Genomic DNA, 24,601 nt, shown 5'->3' on the forward strand with positions numbered 1-24,601 from the left:
TTCTAGACACTCCAGCATCATTGTTAACATTTTTATTCCATATAAAAGGAGGAGGTTTATTTAGATGTTAGAATCATCTAGTGATTGAACAAGATGGGACGTGAACCCACCCAGGCCCAGGGCTGAGCTGCAGAGCTGCTGCCACTGACATCTGCACGAATTTCACACGCAACAGGGGGTGACCCAGGCTTGCTGGCCATTGTGCTTCAAAACATTTTCCAAGGGATGGCTGTGACTACAGTTTTCAGATGTGCTCTGGCCGTCAAGGACTGGGGGCAGGGTGGGGGGTGTCCTCTGTATAAAAAGTGCTGTCCCAGGTGCTTCCCAACGGACACCTTGGGGCATCTGAGCGATTCCCCGGAGGGCAGCTCGGCCTTTCTCAGGCTACCGCTGCAGGCACCATGGGACATTCTCACCAGCAATCAACCAAAAAGCAGCAGAGTTTCTGTGAACCTGGCTGTGATGATAAGAACCCAGTGTCTTCTAATCTAAGACTTCTATGCAGAACATTTTTATTTTCATATGGTTTCTCTCATTTTTGCTTCTCTGTCTTTTTCAGTGACTAAATTCTGAAGTGATTAGCATCAGATCTGATTGCCCAAATGCATCTGACTGAATTCATACTCCTAGTCTCAAACTTATCTTTATATTTCACCATCAAATATTTCTCTAGGTTACTTAAAATCTGTCAAAGAAATTACAAATGGGGCTGGGTGCAGTGGCTCATACCTGTAATCTCAGCACTTTGGGAGGCTGAGGTGGGTGGATCACGAGGTCAGGAGACCTAGACCGTCCTGGCCAACATGGTGAAACCCCATCTCTACTTAAAAAAAAATTAGCCAGATGTGGTGGTGTGCACCTGTAGTCCAAGGTACTCAGGAGGCTGAGGCAGAAGCATTGCTTGAAGCCAGGAAGAGGAGGTTGCAGTGAGCCGAAATTGTGCCATTGCTCTCCAGCCTGCTGCATTGGTCTTTCCATAAGGTAGCTCAGAACATGGCAACTGACTTTTCTTAGAGCGATTAAATAAGCCAAGGAGAGCAAAGATGCCCAAGATTGTTCTTAATTACGAAGTGACAACCTATCCCATCGGCTGTACTATAATTATTAGAAGCAGTTAAGTCCAGCCTACTCTCAGAAGGAGGTGTTACACAGGGCACGAACATCAGGAAGGAAGGATAGCTGGGGACCACTGTAGAAACTGACAATAACATTCACTGGGGTAGACTTTTATTCAGATAGCTATATTTAGGTTAACAGTTTTAAATTACTATAGGGACTATTCTGCAGAGATGCCAAAGGCTGCTTATGCTAGCAAAAATGTTTCAAAATCTTTAGCTATTGAATTTCAGTAGTGGAATTCCGAGTCATTTTCCGTCTTTTCTTCAGTTTGTTGGATTTTTTAAATGCCAAGCTTTACTTGAAAAATAAATGTTTATTTAAACAATAACTAATGATTTTAAAAGAGGTTGAAATATGCTTTCAACTCAATAATGTTGCTATAAAATGAAATACCAAATTCTTTCTTCCAGATATATAGAAGTAAAATTGTTATACACAAACTGTACGTAATGAGTGGATACAATTTGGCAAGTATGCACTTATACATCACTCTTGTTACCACAACCAACATCCAGGTGACAGCATATCCATCACCTCCAAAAAGTTCCCTATGTCCCTTCGCTGTTGTTGTCAGAGCCCCTAAGATCTACCCTCTTAACAAATCGTTAAGTGCACAATATCCCATTCTATGTTTTAGAGCCTGTCTCTGCCATTGACTAACTTTATATAGCTTTAACCCTTGAACAAGAACTCCCCATATGCTCTTTCCACACACAATAAAGCACCAAACTCTTTTCAAGCACATTCTATATAATCCATTTTATGAAGCTTCTCCCAACATTCTTTTATCTGCTCCCTTTCAGTAAAGGGAACTGCTAATAAATATAACAATTATCTATTTTGGATTATTGTATCTTTTACATATGTTACTGCATGAACCCATTTAACATTTTTTCTCCCATGATGTCACCATGAAGGACTTCATGCACTTCTAGTTCCTACGGTATTGCCTGGCAAACAATAGACGTATAAAGTAGGATCGGTGATGTTGCCTATACATGTAGAAAATAGTAAAGAAAGCAGCTGACAAGAAAGACCTCCTGAGTCTTTGGGAAATAAATAATATTAATCTGCTTTCTCATCCATTGAGATAGGACCACATTTATGTACTTTTGTGTCCCTGGAAATTTCCTGTGGGAGACTTAGTTATTCTTTTTTCGTTAGGCTCTACTAACCAAGAACAAATCCCACACCCAGAGAACATCATAAATAGGCGCAGACCCACCATGCCCAGAAACTCCAGGCTCAACCCGCATTGATGCTGGCCCTTCAACCATGAGACTCCATTTGCTTCTCTTTATTCTCCTCCTTTTTTCGATTCTCTTATCCCCAGGTAAGTTGGTAGCTGATTATCATAAAGTTCTGCAGATTAGAAGGCTATGTCCCTGGCCAGACAAGATCCTAGAATGAGTCCTGTGGGTTCAGTAATCTAATATTCACAGCTTTACTAGAATTATAATAGGGAAAAATAGAAAAGAGACTCATTTAGCACTAGTACCTGTGGATAAGTTTCCATCCATGTCTTTTGCCCTAGTGAATGGATATAATAATGGGCGTTGCTGAAATCCAGTCCTGTCAAATCTAACTGCCTACATGTAATTTCCATGCCCCACCAAGGCATCTCAAGATACAATGCAAGGACACAACAGAATGTGACCTCAGTGGGATGCCTTGGTGGGGCATGAAAATTTACATGCAGGCAGTTAGATATGACAGGTCCGAACTTTACAGCTTTGTAATAGTAGATTATTTCTTTAAACAATTGATACATAGCTGCCTAATTATTTCTCCACATTACAAATTTCAATACATTTAGTTTTTGAGGGTCCAAATATGCTGTTTATGTTACTAACTTTGATTCATGGTGTCTTGCCTACCGGATCATTTTTAACACTGAACTCATTGCTCATCCTTCATCTGCCATTATTCTATGGTCTAAAACGGGAATACTATTATCCAAACTTCTTCTGTGAAAATGACTCAATGCTTTGTCTCAATATAGGAGCTTCGGGATTAACACACTGGAATTCCTGATGGCCCAAGAGTCAGTAGCACCCCCATTCGCATTGCTGATAATAGCAGATCTTCCCAGAATATCTTCCGGGAAACCCTCACCCACTTCCATCAGCTAGCCAGTACAAAGCGCCCAGTGCGGAAGCTCCAGTTCACAGAGTATTTTTGTGTTTGAAAGAGGGGGTATTTTAAGAACTTGCCTAACCATTTTCAAGGATAGAAATGTTTCAAAGAGATCCTCTAAAATATATTTGTCCCATAGCAGTCGTCATCACTGGAGAGCAGCTAACTTGTAGTCATGGACAAAAGCCTAAATCTTTCTTTCATTCTAATCACACCAACTTTGTATCTTTGGGGCATATCTCAGATTCAGATGCATTGATAGCGTTCTATGATTTGGGGCACTACTATAGATTCTTCAAAACATTACATCATTCCAATGGTATTTTGGGAGGTACAGGAGAGAAAAAACAACGGGCTCAAGTCTCCCCTGACTTCTCTTCTTACAGCTTATGGCATTGCCCAAAACTTTTAGAACTATATTAACACAGCATGGACAGTGGCTTTCTTCTTGTCCTTCTGATTGTAACAGGGCTATTTATAATGAAATCGCTCTATGGGTTGTATTCAGACAAATTTTGACTTTGTAAGGGCAATATTTTTCTCATTATTTTTTAAATGTTTACCAGGATGCACTGCTAATATTATTTTCAACTCTCCCCTTTCAACGGCAGATTTAAATAACTTGATGAAGTATTTTAGTATATTACATAGACTATAGTATATAGTAATATATTATATATACTACTCTGCTACAGGAAACAAAAACATCACCACCAAATTATATAGCTATGTACAAAGCAAAACAGCCCTGGGAGGGTTCAAGGGACCATTTAAGAAACCATTGCAACACAGTGGAGAGAGAGGGAGGAAGGGAGGGAAACAGAACAAAACAAAAGAATAGCCACATAGAAAAAGCAGCTGGTGAAATCAGCACACCTGAGATGCCAGAAACATCTTTTTTGGCTAGAAACAAAAAAAAGGAGAAAGAGACTATCTGTATCAGCCACAAGGTGGAAACCACTATGGCCCTCAATAGCCCGTTCTGGCAGAGGACACGGGCATTTTTTGCCACTGGGGTAAGCAGCAGCCATTCCTGACAGAAAACCCAGAGAAAAAGATGAAGATGTACCATCCCCTCTCACATCCATTTTCCACGAAAAATACAATGACTGTTGTGCCAAACCAGGATGGGAACTGCCGCCTCTCTTAAGCTGCATGTGCCTCTGACATGTGAGCAGCAGCCATTGTAAGAGCTCCCACATAAAAATGCTCATACTAAAGTCATTCTGTTTCTTAAGAGTGTTTATGGATTTACATTCTCTTTGTGGACTAAATATCTTGCTGGATCTTCTTTTCTGCAGTAAGAAGTGGTTTGGGTCCTGCTGAAGGTCATTGTCTCAATTTGGGTGGTGTTTGCAGAAGAGATGTCTGCAAAGTAACAGAAGATGAAGTTGGTGCCTGCCGAAGAAGGATGAAGTGCTGTAGAGCATGGTGGATTGCAATGCCAATTCCAACACCAGTTATCATGTCCGATTATCAAGAACCTCTTAAACCGAAGTTGAAATGAAACTGACATAAAAATGCATCAAAAGTGAAGTTTTTGAACATGAAAATATACATATTAAGTACTTCCATCTTGATAACCATCTTGTATTTTCACTTATCAGTGCAAATCAGTAAACATTAATTTCAAGTATACCCAAATACTGTTCCTTTATGAATCATTAACAGATCTTAACAAACCTTTAAAAGTGAGAAAACTGTTACTTGTGTTTTCCAAGGTAGTGGATTGAAGGCATTTTGTTGGCCTGCCTCTCCCACTTGGAAAGACAAAACGGTGTGTAGACATTCACACTGTGAACTTCTTTCAAGAAACAACACATGAACTTAACCGGAAAACTGAAATCAGCCACAGACCCTTTGAAAGAAGCAGCAGGATGCAGCTTACACCATGAGCCAGCAGAACATTTTAAGTTCCTGGGGTGTTAGATGGGGGTAAGCTGACTCTAAGATATACAGTTCCACTGGGGAACCTATCAAACCAGGCCATGGAGGAAGGCCTGAACTCTACCCAGCGCTGGATCTGATTTAGTGAAGAGTGGGGAGTATGTGCAGAGTGGCATTGGGATGTGCTTTGAGTCTCTGTGGGTCTCTGGCAGGATGGAGGGAAGCCATTCCTGATTCTACTTCACAGAGGACCTCCCAGAAGTCTGCCAGCTAACTCAGATGGTGGTCACAGGTTGAGAAAACTTCCCAGCTGAAATTTTTGATATAATCTTGAGTGAGGACAAACTCCCCAGGCCAGAAGCGAGGGGTGAGTGGGTAGTGTGCTGCAGCAGTGAGTAGAGGAGCTGGGTGCCCCTGCTCTGCAGGTGGACCAGGAGGGGTGTGTCCTGAAGGCTGCAATTGCTATATCCATAGGAAAGGCTTATGGTATCGTCAGGTTTGAGTTCTGAATGCAGACTTCCTGAAACTTGGCTAGCTACTCCCAATGGAACACTATGGGTGTGAGACCTGCCTTGCCAAGTGTGTGGGAGCTGCATGGAACTTATTGCCAACCTGCTACTCCCAGTTCTTTATATGGACTCTCCTTGTACAGAGGCAGAGGCAGCTTCACTCCTCTCTGGAAGATTACCCCAGTGGCCCAAGAACTGCCCTCCAATTCCCACTGGAGCCACAGCTTGTCCCACATGGAGAGAGCCAGAGCATGGCCTTACCTGATCCAGTTCCCACCTGGCTTTGCTCAACCACCCACCCTGGTAGATTAACACAAGTAACAGAAGAAACTTTTAGGAACTCTATGGCTCCGCCCATTTCCTGAGACACTGGAGCACCTCCCATGGGTCACATAAGGCAAGTCCCAATCTCACCACGACCACCGCAGCTGGCAGTCTTTCCCAAGTGCCACCTCCTGGCTGAAGGCCAGCTGACACAGTCCATTACCACATCTGCAGTAGAATAACATAGCACCCAGGAAGGAGATAATTTCTGAGTGGCCACAGCTGTTACGATTGCCTGCATCACTCTGGCTAATCCAGAAGCCCTGAGTCTGTCCATATGATGAGTTCATTACTACTACAACTGGCATTTGAGAAATTCAACACACTAGGGCTATGTGCAACCAAGGAACCTCTCAGAGTCTACATGACTCGCCTGCCACCCCGATCTGATCAGCTGCTGATACACACTGCTGGGAGACTAGAGGACAAATTACATCACTGGATCCGTTGCAGACATTCTCCAGCACTGGCCTCCTGTGTGGCAGCCCCACTGGGTGGCTAGTTCCAGAGGAACAGCAGCATTCACAGTCGTCTGGATTTCAGGGACTCCTACTCCGAGGAAAGAGGAAGTGCACCACATCAAGGAAGCACCCTGGGGAACAAAATAATATGGACAGTCCTGAGTCCCAAACACTCCACTGTGGGAAGTTGTTAGTTTTCATTTTTGTTTTCCAGCAGAGGAACATGTGCATGCTTGGCTCAGCAAGGAAAGTCTGTGGCTATACCCCAGCAGTCGGGCAGCCTTGATGCTCAAGAAGGGTCTTGGAGAACGGAGACTTATTTTCCATCTCATTCACTACTGCAGACACAGCAGTACTGTGCCCAGAGCCAGCACACAGAGGTGAGCAGCCATACAAGCTACGGAGACGCCAGCCAGGGCGGCTAAAGGAATGCTTGCATTACCTCTCCCGCAACCCCAGATAGCACAGCTTGCAGCTCCAGAAGATACCCCTTCCATCTGTTAGGGGAGATTAGAAGAAAGAATGAAAAGGACCTTGTCTTGCATCTTGGAGGTCGGCTGAGCCACAGCAGGACAGGGCACTGATCAGCGTCATGAGGTCATGAGGTTCCCATTGCAGACACTTGCTCCTGGATGACACTTCTAGACACTTCCTGGGCCAGAAAGAAACCTGCTGCCCTGAAAGAAAGGACCCAGTACTGACAGGGTTTATAATCTAGTAACTAAAAAGCTCATGGGCCCTGAAGAACCAACAGCAGTATCCAGCTAGCATGTTGTGGGCCTTGGGTGAGACTCAGAAACATGGGGGCACCAGCTGACTGCAGCTGAGAATCAGCACATTCCCAGCTGCAGTGGCTGTGAATAGAGAATCCTGCTTGAGCAAAGCAGAGGGAAATGTAAAAGTGACTTCGTTGTACACTTTAGGTAACAACTCTGCCACAGAATAGTAGTGCACAAAGCAGGCTCTCGGGATCCTTGATTTCAGGACTAGACTCGTGGATGGCGTTTCTGGACATGTCCTGGGCCCGAGGGGAACCAGCTGCCCTGAAAAAGTGCATCCCAGGCCTGGCAACATTCAGCTGACTGAAAAGCTCTTTGGCCTTAACTGTACATCAGCAGTAGCAGTGCTCCCCATGGCATTGTGGTGATGCTGGCCACAGGGTGAGGCTCCTCTGCCTGTAAAGGGGAAGGAAGAGTGGGAACGTCTGTGTCACATGGTTTAAGTGCCAGCTCAGCTGCAGCAGAATAGAACACCATGTCGATTTCTAAGGTTTTTGACCCAGTCCCTAGCTCCTGGACGGCATTTTTGGACCCACTCATCACTCCGAACAGGAGGACACAGTTGGTAGTTTCCCAGAGTTTGTTATCTGGCCCGTCCAAGTTAAGCATCTATGGGATGGAGGGGCTGAAACGCCCCTGGTCTGCAGCAACAAAACTCCAATGGAGGTTCCAGTAAAAGCTCTTCATTGAAGTGGTGGCAGCAGGTCCATGCTCATTCACAGCACAGTGTGGTCCATGAATGTGCGTGCCTATGACAGTGGGAGAATATTTTGTGTGGGTGCACATTGGTGGGGCTTTATATGCAGAAGCTCACTCACAGTTAGATGTGGTCTTCTGGCAAAGTATCTATGGTGGTGAGTGCTGTAAACAGCCCAATCTGGGGATTTGAGCTGGTACAGCAAAAAGGTGCCGCCAGGCAGAAATCCTGGGAGATGCTGACAGATGAGGACGGTGCTCATAGTAGACTTGCCTGATAGCATGGGCAAGGCAGTTCTGAAATAAATCCCATATGGTGTGTAAAAAACGGCATTAGGGAAAATTCTGAAATCAAGTGTCCAGCTGTGGAGGCTGCATCTTTTAAGCACAATCCCTGCCCTGTAATGAACTCATTTATCTTTGGTGGTGTTTCCGTGGAAATTATTTTAGAGAATGGCCCCTTTGTTTTGTGTATTTGCTTATTACATTTCATGCTTAATCTGGGGCTAGAAACTCCTTTTAATTTTTTTTTTTTTTTTTGAGACAGAGTTTTGCTCTTGTTACCCATGCTTGAGTGCAGTGGCAAAATCTCAGCTCACTGCTACCCCTGCCTCCTGAGCTCAAGTGAATCACCTGCCTCAGCCTCCCAAGACACTGGGGTTACAGGTGCTCACCACTACGCACAGCTAATTTTAAAAAATATGTATTTAGTAGAGACAAAGTTTCACCATGTTGGCCAGGCTGGTCTCGAACTTCTGACCTCAGATGATCCACCCGACTTGGCCTCCTAAAGTACAGGAATTACAGGCATGAGCCACCGTGTCCGGCCTTCCATTTAAATATTAACAGAATTCATCCAAATAGCACAAAACCAACAGGTGCTTCAATTTGGAATCATTACAGATCCATTTCTCATTAGGTACAGTGATCAAAGTTTACCTACCCAAGAGTAAACATGTCCACGGTAGAACTCAGCGCTCCATAGAAACACAGACTCTTGGGTACAACCCTGCTCAAGCATCCAAATGTGCTTATTAACAGTGTCTCTGTGTGACATGTGCAAACTTCAGTGCAATGAGCACAACTTGCAGAGACGTTATCCTTTGGGCTCACCTGGGAATCAGTTAGGAGCATGAAAGGAAAATGATGCCCAGGTCCCGGCTCCAGAGATTAGAACCTCCAGCGTCTTGTGTGAAGCCACGGCATCTGGATTTCTCATGGTTCTGGAGATCTTTCTCCTGAAAACGGTGGCTCCTTCCTCCCTGTTCAGTCTTGGCAGCGTTCATTTCTCTTTCCAGGACTCAGTCCATCAGGAATGAGATGCCTCCTGATTGAGCACACCTGACACATGACCAGACAAGTGAAAGAAACTGTGCCAAAGGTCGCACTCTTCTCATTCCACCATCCTTCCTAAAAATAATCCTAATTTCATGAGCCCTGAGGCTGTTTCTTTACACCTCAAAATCTTATCGCATGGCTTAAATTCTGCCCATTTCTTACTGTCTGAAAAATATTAAGAAAATCCATAGAGCCAGGACCTTCATTCCTCATAAGCCAAAGGGCATGGAGACACAGCACAATTCTGTACCCCTGATATTAGGTGACAGGTCTACATTCATCAGCACGAAATGTTACAGTCAATGTGGTAATTGCAGGTCCACACCACAATGAGTAACTAGAATTGAAGCAACATCTCAGATCCTGAACAACTGATTGTTATAGCTTCTTCAGACAGGGCCTCACTACGGTCACCCAGAACTTTCCAGTGTGTGATATTGCTTGTTTGCTTTTGTCAAGTTTTGGAAGTTTTTATTTTCTTTCTATTGGATGTTAATTCATTTTCAGATATGCATTGAAATATTATCTCCCATGCTCTGAGTTATGTTGTCTGAACTTTCATCAGTTCTATAATACATCGAAAGTTTTCATTTTGATGCCATTGGATTGGTCAAGTTTTTATTATTTTGTGTTTTTTAAAGTTGCTGTCATATGTCTGAAACACTTAAATATAAGCTTTAAGGAATATTTCTCTTTACTTGCAGTCATAACTTCGGTGGATGTCATCAGTTAGTCTGGGTAATTGCATGTTTTCTTGAAGGCGTTTCCCAGTCTGCTTTGTGCATTGAAAATTTCATCAATCTTCAGTGTGTGTTTCGACATATTAAGGCAGTAGACCCACTTGATACTTCATTATTTCAGTACCTAGCTTCCACGAGACCATTTCATGCAAAGACTTGTCCCCACTGCCAGCTCATTGCACCCTGATAGAGAATCAGTTAGCCATACCTAGGAAGGTTATCGAAGGAATGTCTATTTGATTACATCGATCTTGCTTTCTTAATTAAGGCAAAGAATATGCTGCGTTAATTATGGTAATTTGTTGAGTATACTCAAATCAGAAACCATAGTTCTAACATCTTGTCCTTCAGTCACTGAAAGGATGACTGTATCTCCCAGATGCATATGCTTACAAAAATTCTGAACACACAAACACACATACAGATACACACATCCAGGCTGACACACACACACACAGGCAAAAAAAAAGTACACTGTTCAATACGTACAGAAATCTTTCCTGAAATTGTTCTCATGAAATAAATGTGTGGCCACTATCCCATTCTGGTTCCACACTTATTACATTTACCCATCATCCTGATAAGTAAATCTGCTTCAGGTGTTCCATAATTCATTATGTAGGCTGTGTCTATTTAATTGCCTGAGGAATGCAAGAGGACATGCCCTGAGGCCCATAGCTTGATTGAGTGCTGTTAATTGATTGGTGGACCCGGTACCTGATGGGTGGGTGTGGTGATCCCGCCAGGCAGGAGATAAGTATATAAGGGCCGGCATGGCAAGATAGCCCATCATTTGAAGGCTCTCTCAGAAGAGAAAGCATCTTGCTGCAGTGGGCGGGTCCCAGCAGAAACCAGGTGATTCTTCCTCCTGTCTGTTGGATTCCAACCATCTCACTATCTTAATTATGGTAAGGAATATGCCTTAATTACTTGTTGATTATTGTACTTTGGTTTCAACTTCTTGACCTTCAGTAGCTGAAGGATAATTGAATTTCTTAAATGCACATGCTTAAAAGGAATTTTCAAAACACACACACACACACACATCCCAGACACAAACACACAAAGAACTTCACACACAAACGCACACACACACACAATACACACATACAACACACACACACACACACAAACACGCTGTTTCATATGTACCAAATTCTTCTCTGGCATTTATTTTCCATAAAATAAGGTCAATGAGCGGCCACTATCCTAACCTGCTTCCACTCTTACTATATTTGCCCATCATCCTGATAAGTAAATCGGCATCAGGTGTTCTATAATTCAGACTGTGGGCTGTGTTCGCTGAATTCCCTGGGGAATGCAAGAGGACACTCCCTGAGGCCCATAGCTTAATTGAGTGCTGATATTTGATTGGTGGATCGGGTTCCTGATGGGTGGGGGTGATGATCCCTCTGGGCAGGAGCTAGATATATAAGGGCTGGCGCAGCCAGGTAGCTCGCCATTTGAAGGCTCTCTCGCAAGAGAAAGTTGTAGTGAGTGGTCCCAGCAGCGAAACCTGGTGATCCTTACTCCTGGCAACATGGGGACTGATTCACTCCACTTGAAAGGAGAGTCACACGACTTTCCAAAACTCACATCTTCTCGGCAGGATACAGCTGTTGCCGACTTCAAGCTGAGGTCTCTACCTGAGAAGTCATCACTGTCATCTGAGCCCCATGTCCACCTCTCTGATGATTTGGCTCCTGAGCCAGCAAGACAGCTGGCTCCCAGGGAGAAACGTTCTCTGAGTAGCAGGAGACCTGCTGCGGTGGGGGCTGGGCTCCAGAACGTGGGAAATACTTGCTACGTGAATGCTTCCCTGCAGTGCCTGACATACACACCACCCCTTGCCAAGTACATGCTGTCTGGGGAGCACTCTCAAACTTGCCATCGCCAGAAGTGCTGTATGCTGTGCACTATGCAAGCTCACATGACGCAGGCCCTCCACCGTCCTGGCCACGTCATCCAGCCCTCACAGGCATTGGCTGCTGGCTTCCATAGACGCAGGCAGGAAGATGCCCATGAATTTCTCATGTTCACTCTAAATGCCATGAAAAAGACAAGCCTTCCCGGCCACAAGCAGCTAGATCATCACTCTGAGGACACCACCCTCATCCACCAAATTTTTGGAGGCTACTGGAGATCTCAAATACAGTGTCTCCACTGCCATGGTATTTCAGACACCTTTGACCCTTACCTGGACATCGCCCTGGATATCCAGGCAGCCCAGAGTGTAAAGCAAGCTTTGGAACATCTGGTGAAGCCTGAAGAACTCAATGGAGAGAATGCCTATCATTGTGGTATTTGTCTCCAGAAGGTGCCGGCCTCCAAGACGTTAACTTTACACACTTCCCCCAAGGTCCTTATTCTTGTATTGAAGAGATTCTCCCATGTCACAGGCCACAAACTGGCCAAGAATGTACCATATCCTGAGTGCCTTGACATGCAGCCATACATGTCTCAGCAGAACTCAGGACCTCTTCTCTATGTTCTTTATGCTGTGCTGGTCCACACTGGGTGGAGTTGCCACAATGGACATTACTTCTCTTATGTCAAAGCAGGAGCTGGGGATGACCAGTGGTATAAAATGGATGATGCTGAGGTCACTGCCTGTAGCATGACTTCTGCCCTGAATCAACAGGCCTATGTCCTCTTTTACATCCAGAAGACTGAATTGGAAAGAGACGGTGAGACTGTGTCCATAGGCAGGGAACCAAGAGCCCTTGGTGCTGAAGACACACACAGTGGAGCAACCCAAGGAGAGCTCAAGAGAGACCCCTGCCTCCAGGTCTCTGACTTGAAAGAGCACTTGGAGGAAAGAGCCACTGACGAAAGCACCTTAGACCACTGGAAATTCCTCCAAGAACAAAACAAAACCAAGCCAGAGTTCAACATCAGAAACGTCGAATCGACACTGCCTCCCAATGCACTTGTGATTCATCAGTCGAAATACAAGAGTGGGATGAAAAACCATCATCCTGAACAGCAAAGCTCTCTGCTGAACAACTCCGGGAACCTGACGGATCACGAGTCCATGCACACTGGCACACTCGCTTGTGTGAAAGGGAGGGCCAGGAGATCCAAAGGGAAGAACAAGCACAGCAAGAGGGCTCTACTTGTGTGCCAGTGATCTCAGTGGGGGTGCCGACCCACATGCAGGCCTGCGTGCACACACACACAAGCATATACAGTCAGTCCTACATCAAGGGACAAGGAGCCAAGGTTTCTATCTATGCAAGAGAGAAAACTGGAGAGTGATGCCTGCATTTCAGGATGAGCCCACATATGGGAAAGATCGAATGTTGGAGTCAGGACGCTTCTGAACCTGTGGAGGTACTGTCTGCGTTCACAGTAGATGACATTAGTGTGAATTTCTGAATATTCCATATTGAGGTTTGCATGTGAGGAAAATAGTATTTACTATTTTGTTGTGCGGTGTGTTTCATTAGTCAATTGTTGGTAGGTACAAGAAGCTGACATTTTGCTAAGGTGAAACATCCGTGGAGCATTCTCCCGACGCTGAATAGTGGAAACAGGAATGCATTTGGAAGAAGGGTGTTCTTCCCTTTTACCCCGACTTGGTGTTTTTACATTGCATTTTCAATGGACCTCAGGCACCCTAGGACTGGTGGCCTTGGCAGAACCCACATAATGCTGGGAACACACAGACAGACAGAGGGTGCCTATTGATGGTGTCAATTTCACATGAATTGAAATGGGAACTTCTCCCACTGCTATGTAAGTCATTTGGAAGTAAGGAGTGTGTGTGTATTAAACTAAAATGAACTGAGAAATCCCCCAAATAAATTGCATTTGGTGTGTAAAACATGGCATCAGGAAAGACCCTGGGTTAAGCGTCCAGCTGTGAAAGCTGCATCTTTGAAGCTTGATCTCTGCCTTGCAAGGAGACTTGTTGATCTGTGGTAGTGTTTCAGTCCAAACTATTTTGGAGAATGGCCCTTTTGTCCTGTGTTTCTGCGGATTACATTTCATGGCAAATCTGCGGTTCATAGAAATTCATCCAAATAGCACAAAGCCAACAGGTGCTTCGACTGGGAATCATCACAGATCAACACCTCGTTAGGCACAATGATCAAAGTCAATGTAACCAAGAGGAAAGCTACCCAGGGCAGAACTCAGGGGTCCATAGAAACACAGACCCTTGGGTACAACCCTGCACACGCATCCAAATGTGCATATTAACAGTGTCTCTGTATGACATATGCAAACTTCAGTGCAAAAGCCCTTGGGCTTTCCTGAGAATCAGGAGCATTCAAGGACATCGATGCCCAGGTCGCGGCTCCAGAGATAAGAACCTCCGGCGTCTTGCGTGACGCCACGGCCTCTGGATTTCTCACGGTTCTGGAGATCATTCTACTGAAAAGGGGGGCTCTTTCCTCCCTGTCGAACATCTGTCTCAGCCGTGCTCACTTCTTCCAACAGGACTTTGTCCGTCAGACGTGGGATGCCTCCTGATTGAGCACACCTGGCCCGGGAAAAGACAAGTGAAAGAAACTGTGCCAAAGGTCACACTCTTCTCATTCCACCATCCTCCCTAAATCATCCTCATTTCCTGTGCCTGGAGCCAGGTGCTGTTTCTTTTCACCTCGAGGCTTTGTCGGATGGCCTCAATTCTGCCCTGTTTCCTACCGGTCTGAAAAATGTTGAGAAAATCCACAGAGCCAGGATCTTCATTCCTGGTACGACAAGGGCCTGAAGACACACCCCAATTCTGTCCCTCCGACATGGAGGGCCATGTCTAACTTCATCAGCATGAAATTTTGCATTAAATGTGGGAACGGCAGGTCCACCCCACAGTAAGTCACTGGAAATTCAGGCAAGATCTCAGATCGTGAACAACTGATGAAAGAATCCATGAGATAGTTGGGTTGTTTTGCCTGTTCTCCCTGTAAGGAGTGCTAGTGGAAAGAATAAAGGACAAGTACCTGTTTGATTACCTGCTTTTAAACCTCTGTGTTTGTTTGCCTGTTTCTTGTTGAGACACCAGGCCTCACTCCAGTCACCCAGGCTTTGCCAGGGTATACTTTTGGTTGTTTGCTTTTGTCAAGTTTAGCAATTTTTATTTGCTCTCTATCGAATGTTGATCCATTCTCAGATGTGTATTAAACTATTATCTCCAATGCTGTGTTGTGTTGTTTTTATTTTTATCATTGCTTTAATGAACCAAAGGTTTTACTTTTGATAGCTTCCGATTCATCAATTTTTTTATTCTTTCGTCTGTGTTTCTTTAAATGGCCGTCATATGTCAGAAACCCTTGGATACAAAATATCATGAAGATTTCTCTTTTCTTGCAGTCATAACTTTGGTGGATGTCATCGATTTATCTCTTGGATTTTGCATGTTTTCTGGAAGGTTTTTCCCAGTCCACTTTGTGAATTGAGAATTTCATCAAACTTCAGTGCCTGTTTCAACATATTTAAGGCAGTAGTCCCACCTGATGCTTTACTATTTGGGTATCTAGCTTCCACAAGACCATTTCATGCAAAGACTTGCCTGGTGACTTCAAGATGTCTCCCTCCAGATCTCTTAAAAAGGCATGAGGAAGGAGCCATTCTTTATCCTCAATATCGCCTTAATAGTTTAAGGGCACCTATAACAATTAAGAGGCGGGCTAATTAGGCACACCTTAGTGAAGTATTAGGAGTGCAGTATAAGGTCTCAAGTTCCTTCATACCAAAACGATGTTCTCCAGCAGATCTTCAATAAAAATAGCTCATATCTATGTCCTTTTGCCTGTCCTTTCCCTTCCTTGTAATTCAGAACTGCATTCTCGAAAAGTGATATTATTTAGTAGATCCTCTCAGTTCTCAAGACCAGTGCTATCCAGTGTTGGGTGACATCTCAGGTGCTAGGGAAACAGCAGCTGACTTTCTAGCAATGCACAAATAGAAAAGCAAAGATCACCACAGAGTAAAAGAGAATAGGTTTTTTTAAAACTATGAAATCAAAATGAATCAGAATGCATTATAAGTGGAAAATCCTATTAGCTTGGCTGGATTTCAAGTCAAAACCTCCCATGGTTTCAACAGCCAGTATATTCAAAGCAGTTCAGGAATGGTGAAAGTGGAATGGAATTTAAAATTATTCTAAGGTTTGTGTTGTTGTTGTTGTTTGTTTGTTTTTATTTTTAATTTTATTTTACTTTAGGTGTATACTAATATCCAGCATCTCTCCCCATGTTATCCCCCCGCCTTCCCCGCCCTCTGCTATCCCTCCCCTACCCCCCCACAACTGCCCCCAGTGTGTGATGCTCCTCTCCCTGAGTCCACATGTTATTGTTCAACACCTACCTATGAGTGAGAACATGTGATGTTTGGTTTTCTCTTCTGTGTCAGTTTGCTGAGAATGATGGCTTCCAGATTCATCCAAGTCCCTACAAAGGACACGAACCCATTGTTTTTATGGCTACATAGTATTCCATGGTGTATATATACCACATTTTCTTTGTCCAGTCTATCACTGATAGAAATTTGGGTTGGTTCCAGGTCTTTGCTATTGTATACATGGCTGCAATGAACGTACGTGTGCATGTATCTTTATAGTAGAATGATTTATTGTTCTTTGGGTATATACCCAGTAATGGGATTGCTGGGTCAAATGGAATTTCTATCTCTAGATCCTTGAGAAATAGCCACACTGTATTCCACCATGCTTGAACTAATTTACACTCCTACCAATAGTATAAAGGTGATCCTCTTTCTCCACATCCTCTCCAGCATCTGCTGTCTCCAGGTTTTTTAATGATCGCCATTCTAAGTGGTGTGAGATGGTATCTCAATGTGGTTTTGATTTGCGTTTCTCTAATGAACAGTGATGAGCATTTTTTCATATGTTTTTTGGCTTCATATATGTCTTCTTTTGAAAAGTGTCTGTGCATATCCTTTGCCCACTTTTGAATGGGGCTATTTGCTTTTTTCTTGTATATTTGTTTTAGCTCTTTTAGATTCTGGATATTAGCCCTATGTCAGATGGGTAGATTGCAAAAAATTTTCCCCATTCTGTTGTTTGCCAGTTCACTCTAATGATGGTTTGTTTTGCTGTACGGAAGCTCTGGAGTTTAATTGGATCCCATTTGTCTATCTTGGCTTTTGTTGCCATTGCTTTTGGTGTTTTAGTCATGAAGTCCTTGCCTATGCCTATGTCCTCAATGGTTTTGCCTATGTTTTCTTCTAGTCTTTTTATGGGGTTAGGTTTTATGTTTAAATCTTTAATTCATCTGGAGTTAATTTTAGTGTAAGGTGACAGGGAGGGGTCCAGTTTCTGCTTTCTGCACATGGCTAGCCAGTTTTCCCAACACCATTTATTAAACATGGAGTCCTTTCCCCATTGCTTGTCTTTGTCAGGTTTGTCAAAGATCAGATGGTTGTAGATGTGTGGTGTTACTTCTGGGGCCTCTGTTCTGTTCCATTAGTCTATGTCTCTGTTTTGGTACCTGTACCATGCTGTTTTGATTACTGTAGTCTATTAGTATAGTTTCAAATCCAGCAGTGTGATGCCTCTAGCTTTGTTCTTTTTGCTTAGGATTGTCTTGGCTATGTGGGCTCTCTTGTGAGAAGTTTAAAGTATTTTTTTCCAGTTCTGTGAAGAAGATCATTGGTAGCTTGATGGGGATAGCATTGAATCTATAGATTACTCTGGGCAGTATGGCCATTTTCACAATATTAATTCTTCTTAACTATGAGCATGAAATGTTTTTCCATCTATTTGTGTCCTCTCTTATTTCATTGAGCAGTGGTTTGTAGTTCTCCTGGAAGAGGTCCTTTACATTCTTTGTTAGTTGTATTCTTAGATTTTTTATTCTCTTTGTAGCAATTGTGAATGGGAGTTCGCTCTTGATTTGGCTCTCTGTTTGTCTGTTATTGGTATATAGGAATGCTTGTGATTTCTGCACATTGATTTTGTATCCTGAGATTTTGCTGAAGTTTCTTATCAGTTTGAGAAGATTTTGGGCTGAGATGATGGGGTCTTGTAGACATACAATCATGTCATTTGCAAATAGAGACAGTTTGACTTCTTCCTTTCCTATTTGAATACCCTTTATTTCTTTGTCTTGCCTGATTGCTCTGGCTAGAACTTCCAATACTATATTGAACAGGAGTGGTGAGAGAGGGCATCCTTGTCTAGTGCCTGATTTCAAAGGGAATTCTTCCAGCTTTTGCTCATTCAGTATGAAATTGGTCATAGGTTTGTCATAAATGGCTTTTATCATTTTATGATACGTTCCATCGTTACCTAGTTTATCGAGAGCTTTTAGCATGAAGGGCTTTTGAATTTTGTCGAAGGCCTTCTCTGCATCTATTGAGATAATCATGTGGTTTTTGTCTTTGGATTTGTTCATGTGATGGATTGCATTTATGGATTTGCATATGTTAAACCAGCCTTGCATCTCCCGGATGAAGCCTACTCAATCATGATGGATAAGATTTTTGCTGTGCTGTTGCAGTCGGTTTGCCAGTATTTTATTGAAGATTTTTGCTTCGATGTTCATCATGGATATCGGCCTGAAGAGTTCTTTTTAGTTGAGTCTCTGCCTGGTTTTGGTATCAGGGTCTCATCAAATGAGTTAGGGAGGATTCCCTCCTTTTGTATTGTTTGATACAGTTTTAGAAGGAATAGAACCAACTCCTCTTTGTATGTCTGGTAGGATTTGGCTGTGAACCCCTCTGGACCTAGACTTTTTTTGGTTGGTAAGCTATTAATTGCTGCCTCTACTTCGGCCCTTGTTACTGGTCTATTCAGGGTTTCAACTTCCTCCTGGTTTAGTCTTGGTAGAGTACAAGTGTCCAGGAATTTGTCCATTTCTTCCTGGTTTACTGGTTTATGTGCATAGAGCTGTTTGTAGTAATCTCTGATGGTAATTTGTGTTTCTGTGGGATCAGTGGTGATGTCCACTTTATCTTTTTTTATTGCATCTATTTGATTCTTCTCCCTTTTCTTTTTTGTTAGTCTGGCTAGCAGTCTGTCTATTTTGTTGATCTTTTCAAAAAACCAGCTCCCGGATTTATTGATTTTTTGAAGGGTTTTTTTGTGTGTCTATCTCCTTCAGTTCGGCTCTGATCTTAGTTATTTCTTGTCTTCTGCTAGCTTTTGAGTTTTATTGATCTTCCTCCTCTAACTCTTTCCATTTTGATAATAGTGTGTCAATTTTAGATCTTTCCTTGTTTCTCATGTGGGAATTTATTGCTATAAATTTCCCTCTCGACGCTGCTTTGAAGGTGTCTCAGAGATTCTGGTAAGTTGTGTCTTCATTCTGATTGGTTTCAAAGAACATCTTTATTTCTGCCTTCATTTCCCTGTTTATCCAGGCGACACTCAGAAGGAAATTGTTCAGTTTTCAGATGTTTGTGCTGGTTTGAGTGTGTTTCTTTTTTTTTTTTTTGAGTGTGTTTCTTAATCCTGATTTCTAGTCTGATTGCACTGTGTGGTCGGTTATGATTTCTGTTGCTTTGCATTTGCTGAGGAGTGATTTGCTTCCAATGATGTGGTCAATTTTAGAGTAAGTGCAATGTGGTGCTGAGAAAAATGCATATTCTGTGGTTTTGGGGTGGAGCATTCTGTATATGTCTATTAGGTCCACTTGGTCCAGCTCTGCATTCAAGCCTTCGATGTCCTTGTTAATTTTCTGTCTCGCTGATCTGTCTAATATTGACAGTGGAGTTTTGAAGTCTCCCACTATTATTGTGTGGGAGTCTAAATCTTGTTTTACGTCATTAAGAACGTGCTTTATGTATCTGGGTGCTCCTGTGTTGGGTGCATATATATTTAGCATAGTTAGGTCTTCTTTTTTTTTTTTTAATTGCATTTTAGGTTTTGGGGTACATGTGAAGAACATGCAAGATTGTTGCATAGGTACACTCATGGCAGTGTGATTTGCTGCCGTCCTCCCCTTCACCTGTATCTGGCATTTCTCTCCCATGCTATCTCTCCCCACCTCCCCACCCCCCTGTCCCTTCCCCATTTCCCCCAACAGACCCCAGTGTGTAGTGCTCCCCTCCTCTGTCCATGTGTTCTCATTGTTCAACACCCGTCTATGAGTGAGAACATGCAGTGTTTGATTTTCTGCTCTTGTGTCAGTTTGCTGAGAATGATGGTTTCCAGGTTCATCCATGTCCCTACAAAGGACACGAACTCATTGTTTTTAATGGCTGCATAATATTCCATGGTGTATATGTACCACATTTTCCCTATGCAGTCTATCATCGATGGGCATTTGGATTGGTTCCAGGTCTTTGCTATTGTAAACAGTGCTGCAATGAACATTTGTGTGCATGTGTCCTTATAGTAGAACGATTTATAATCCTTTGGATATATACCCAGTCATGGGATTGCTGGGTCAAGTGGAATTTCTATTTCTAGGTCCTTAAGGAATCGCCACCCTGTCTTTCACAATGGTTGAACTAATTTACACTCCCACCAACAGTGTAAAAGTGTTCCTATTTCTCCACATCCTCTCCAGCATCTGTTGTCTCCAGATTTTTTAATGATCACCGTTCTAACTGGCGTGAAATAGTACCTCAATGTAGTTTTCATTTGCATTTCTCTAATGACCAGTGATGATGAGCATTTTTTTCATATGTTTGTTGGCGTCATGTATGTCTTCTTTTGAAAAGTGTCTGTACATATCCTTCACCCACTTTGAATGGGCTTGTTTGTTTTTTTTCTTGTAGATCTGTTTTAGTTCTTTGTAAATTCTGGATATCAGCCCTTTGTCAGATGGGAAGACTGCAAAAATTTTTTCCCATTCTGTTGGTTGCCGATTCACTCTAATGACTGTTTCTTTTGCCATGCAGAAGCTGTGGAGTTTGATTGGGTCCCATTTGTCTATTTTGGCTTTTGTTGCCAATGCTTTTGGTGTTTTGGTCATGAAGTTCTTGCCTACGCCCATGTCCTAAATGGTTTTGCTTAGATTTTCTTCTAGGGTTTTTATGGTGTTAGGCCTTATGTTTAAGTCTTTAATCCATCTGGAGTTAATTTTAGTGTAAGGTGTCAGGAAGGGGTCCAGTTTCTGCTTTCTGCACATGGCTAGCCAGTTTCCCCAACACCATTTATTAAACAGGGGTTCCTTTCCCCATTGTTTGTTTTTTTCAGGTTTGTCAAAGATCAGATGGTTGTAGATAGGTTGTGTTGCCTCCAAGGGCTCTGTTCTGTTCCATTGGTCTATATCTCTGTTTTGGTACCAGTACCATGCTGTTTTGATTACTGTGGAATTGTAGTATAGTTTGAAGTCCAGTAGTGTGATGCCTCCTGCTTTGTTCTTTTTGCTTAGAATTGACTTGGCTATGAAGTTTAAGGTGTTTTTTTCCAGTTATGTGAAGAAGGTCATTGGTAGCTTGATGGGAATAACGTTGAATCCGTAAATTACTTTGGGCAGTATGGCCATTTTCACGACATTGATTCTTCCTAACCATGAACATGGAATGTTTCTCCATCTGTTTGTGTCCTCTCTTATTTCGTTGAGCAGTGGCTTGTCGTTCTCCTTGAAAAGGTCCTTTACGTTCCTTGTTAGTTGTATTCCTAGATATTTTATTCTCTTTGTAGCAATTGTGAATGGCAGTTCGTTCTTGATTTGGCTCTCTTTAAGTCTGTTATTGGTGTATGGGAATGCTTGTGATTTTTGCACATTGATTTTGTATCCTGAGACTTTGCTGAAGTTGCTTATCAGTTTCAGGAGATTTTGGGCTGAGACGATGGGGTCTTCTAGATATACAATCATGTCGTCTGCAAATAGAGACAATTTGACTTCCTCCTTTCCTATTTGAATACCCTTTATTTCTTTTTCTTGCCTGATTGCTCTGGCTATAACTTCCAGTACTTTATTGAAATGGAGTGGTGAAAGTGGGCATCCTTGTCTAGAGCCAGATTTCAAAGGGAGTGCTTCCAGTTTTTGCCCATTCAGTATGATATTGGCTGTTGGTTTGTTGTAAATAGCTTTTATTATTTTGAGATACGTTCTGTCAATACCTAGTTTATTGAGGGTTTTTAGCATAAAGGGCTGTTGAATTTTGTCAAAGGCCTTCTCTGCATCAATTGAGATAATCATGTGGTTTTTGTCTTTGGTTTTGTTTATGCGGTGAATTACGTTTATAGACTTGTGTATGTTGAACCAGCCTTGCATCCCTAGGATGAAGCCTACTTGATCGTGGTGGATAAGCCTTTTGATGTGCTATTGCAATCGGCTTGCCAGTATTTTATTGAAGATTTTTGCATCTATGTTCATCATGGATATTGGCCTGAAGTTTTCTTTTCTTGTTGAGTCTCTGCCGGGTTTTGGAATCAGGATGATGTTTGTCTCATAAAATGATTTGGGAAGGATTTCCTCTTTTTGGATTATTTGGAATAGTTTCAGAAGGAATGGTACCAGCTCCTCTTTGTATGTCTTGTAGAATTCGGCTGTGAACCCATGTGAGTTAGCTCTTCTTGTTCGATTGATCCTTTTACCATTATATAGTGTCCTTCTTTGTCTCTTTTGATCTTTGTTGGTTTGAAGTCCATTTTATCAGAGATTCGCATTGCTTTTTTTTGTTCTCCATTTGCTTGGTATATCTTCTTCTATCCTTTATTTTGAGTCTATGTGTGTCTTTGTATGTGAGATGGGTTTCCTGAATACAGTACACTGATGGGTCTCGACTTTTTATCCAATTTGCCAGTCTGTGTCTTTTGATTGGGGCATTTAGGCCGTTTACCCTCAATGTTAATATTGTTATGTGTGAATTTGATCCTGCCATTTTGTTACTGGCTGGTTTTCTTTCCCATTAGTTGATTCATTTTCTCCATTGCATTTTTGGTCTTTGCCCACTGGTTTGCTTTTGCAGTGTCTGGTACTTGTTCCTTTCTGTGCTTAGTGTTTCTTTCAGGAGCTCTTGTAAGGGCAGGTCTGGTGGTTACAAAATCTCTCAGTAATTGCTTGTCCATATAGGATTTTATTTCTTCTTCACATAAGAGGCTTAGTTTGGCTGGATATGAAATTCTGGGTTGAAAGCTCTTTTCTTTAAGGATGTTGAATATTGGCCCCCACTCTCTTCTGGCTTGTAGGGTTTCTGCAGAGAGATCCACTGTGAGTCTGATTGGCTTCCCTCTGTGGATAACCTGACCTTTCTCTTTGGCCTCCCCATAGCATTTTTTCCTTCATTTCAGCCCTGGTGAATCTGACAATTATGGGCCTTGGGGTTGCTCTTCTTGAGGAATATCTTTGTGGAGTTCTCTGTATTTCTTGAATTTGAATGTTGGACTGCCTTGCTAGGCTTGGGAAGTTCTCCTGGATAGTATCCTGGAGTGTGTTTTCCAGCTTGGATTCATTCTTCCCATCATATTCAGGTATACCGATCAAGCATAGATTAGGTCTTTTCACATAATCCCATATTTCTTGGAGGCTTTGTTCACTTCTTTTCACTCTTTTTTCTCTTGTCTTGCCTTCTGTTTTTATTTCATTGAGTTCATCTTCCATCTCTGATATCGTTTCTTCTGCTCGATCAATTCGGCTATTAATACTTATGTTTGCTTCACGCAGTTCTCATGCTCTGTTTTTCAACTCCATCAAGTCGTTTATGTTATGCTCTAAGCTGGTTATTCTAGTTAGCATTTCGTCTAACCTTTTTTCAGGGTTTTTGGTTTCTTTGCATTGATTTAGAACATGTTTCTTTAGCTCAGAAGAGTTTGTTAATATCCACCTTCTGAAGCCTGTTTCTGTCAGTTCATCACACTCTTCCTCGGTCATGTTGTGTTCCTGTGTTGTTGAGGAGTTGTGATCCCTTAAAGGAGAAGAGGTGTTCTGGTCTTTGATGGTTTCATCTTTTTTGCACTGGTTTTTTCCCATCTTCATAGATTTACCTGGCTGTGGTTTCAGGGAGCTGCTTGATGAGGTCGCTTTTTGCCTGTCAAGGTGCTACTGGGTTTCTAGGGACTCCTTCAGTTTACTAGGGAAGCTTCCTGTGTCTTTTTTGTTTATACTGGGAGATTGGGCCCTCTTCTTCTGCTGACCAGTAGGCACTGCTGGTTGGTCAAGAACTCTGTCCCATTGCTAAGTAGGCTTCCAGTGTTTTTTGTTAAAACATGTAGCCCAGTCCCACCCCTCTAGTGGTGGGTTGTGCTCTTCCTCCACTGGGCTGAATCATTCAGGGTCCAGCTCAGACTGTGATACTGGTTGTGCAACCCACTGGAGTCAGAGCTTCAGCCCTCTGGAGTTTGTGAGAGAGGGTAGGGACCTGCCCAGCCACACCCCGCCATCTCCCCCTTTCAGCTTCCTCTCTCCCCAGTCATGGGGAAGGGGCCCCCTGCGCTGCTCCATCCATCCTCCCACTTACAGCTCCCTCTCTCTCCGGGAGTGGGAAGGAGGCGATAGCTTGGTCTGCAGGCTCTCTCAGCCGGCTTTTGAGCTTATGCATCTGTTTAGGCCTGTGCATCAATACGGGACACCATCCTGGATTATTCAACTCCATGCTTGTAATTCCCGGGGCTTGACTGGCAAAGATCCCCTGTTCTGTGTATTGCTAAGGCTTTGTGGGAAGCACTGTATGTGGACCAGAGTGCCAGAGGGGGAGCCTCTGACTTGCCAGTCAGATGCACTTTCTGGGTGAAGCAGCACCCCTCCCCA

General features: G+C 43.0%; 2 protein-coding genes across 2 annotated transcripts; both read left to right on the forward strand.

Moving 5' to 3' along the window:
* Nucleotides 1–2,357: 2,357 nt before the first annotated feature.
* On the forward strand, nt 2,358–4,763 carry LOC116543076 (beta-defensin 109). Its single transcript, XM_032268393.1, has 2 exons — nt 2,358–2,452; nt 4,557–4,763. The coding sequence occupies exons 1-2, from the start codon at nt 2,395–2,397 to the stop codon at nt 4,760–4,762; spliced, it is 264 nt and encodes an 87-aa protein (XP_032124284.1). The 5' UTR covers nt 2,358–2,394; the 3' UTR covers nt 4,763.
* Nucleotides 4,764–11,529: 6,766 nt separating this feature from the next.
* Nucleotides 11,530–13,119, forward strand: LOC116543074 (ubiquitin carboxyl-terminal hydrolase 17-like protein 17). Its single transcript, XM_032268388.1, has one exon. The coding sequence runs from the start codon at nt 11,530–11,532 to the stop codon at nt 13,117–13,119; it is 1,590 nt and encodes a 529-aa protein (XP_032124279.1).
* Nucleotides 13,120–24,601: the final 11,482 nt, after the last annotated feature.

This window comes from Sapajus apella, unplaced genomic scaffold (genome assembly GCF_009761245.1).
Source record: "Sapajus apella isolate SASKATOON/1434 unplaced genomic scaffold, GSC_monkey_1.0 scaffold180, whole genome shotgun sequence".
NCBI lineage: Eukaryota > Metazoa > Chordata > Mammalia > Primates > Cebidae > Sapajus > Sapajus apella.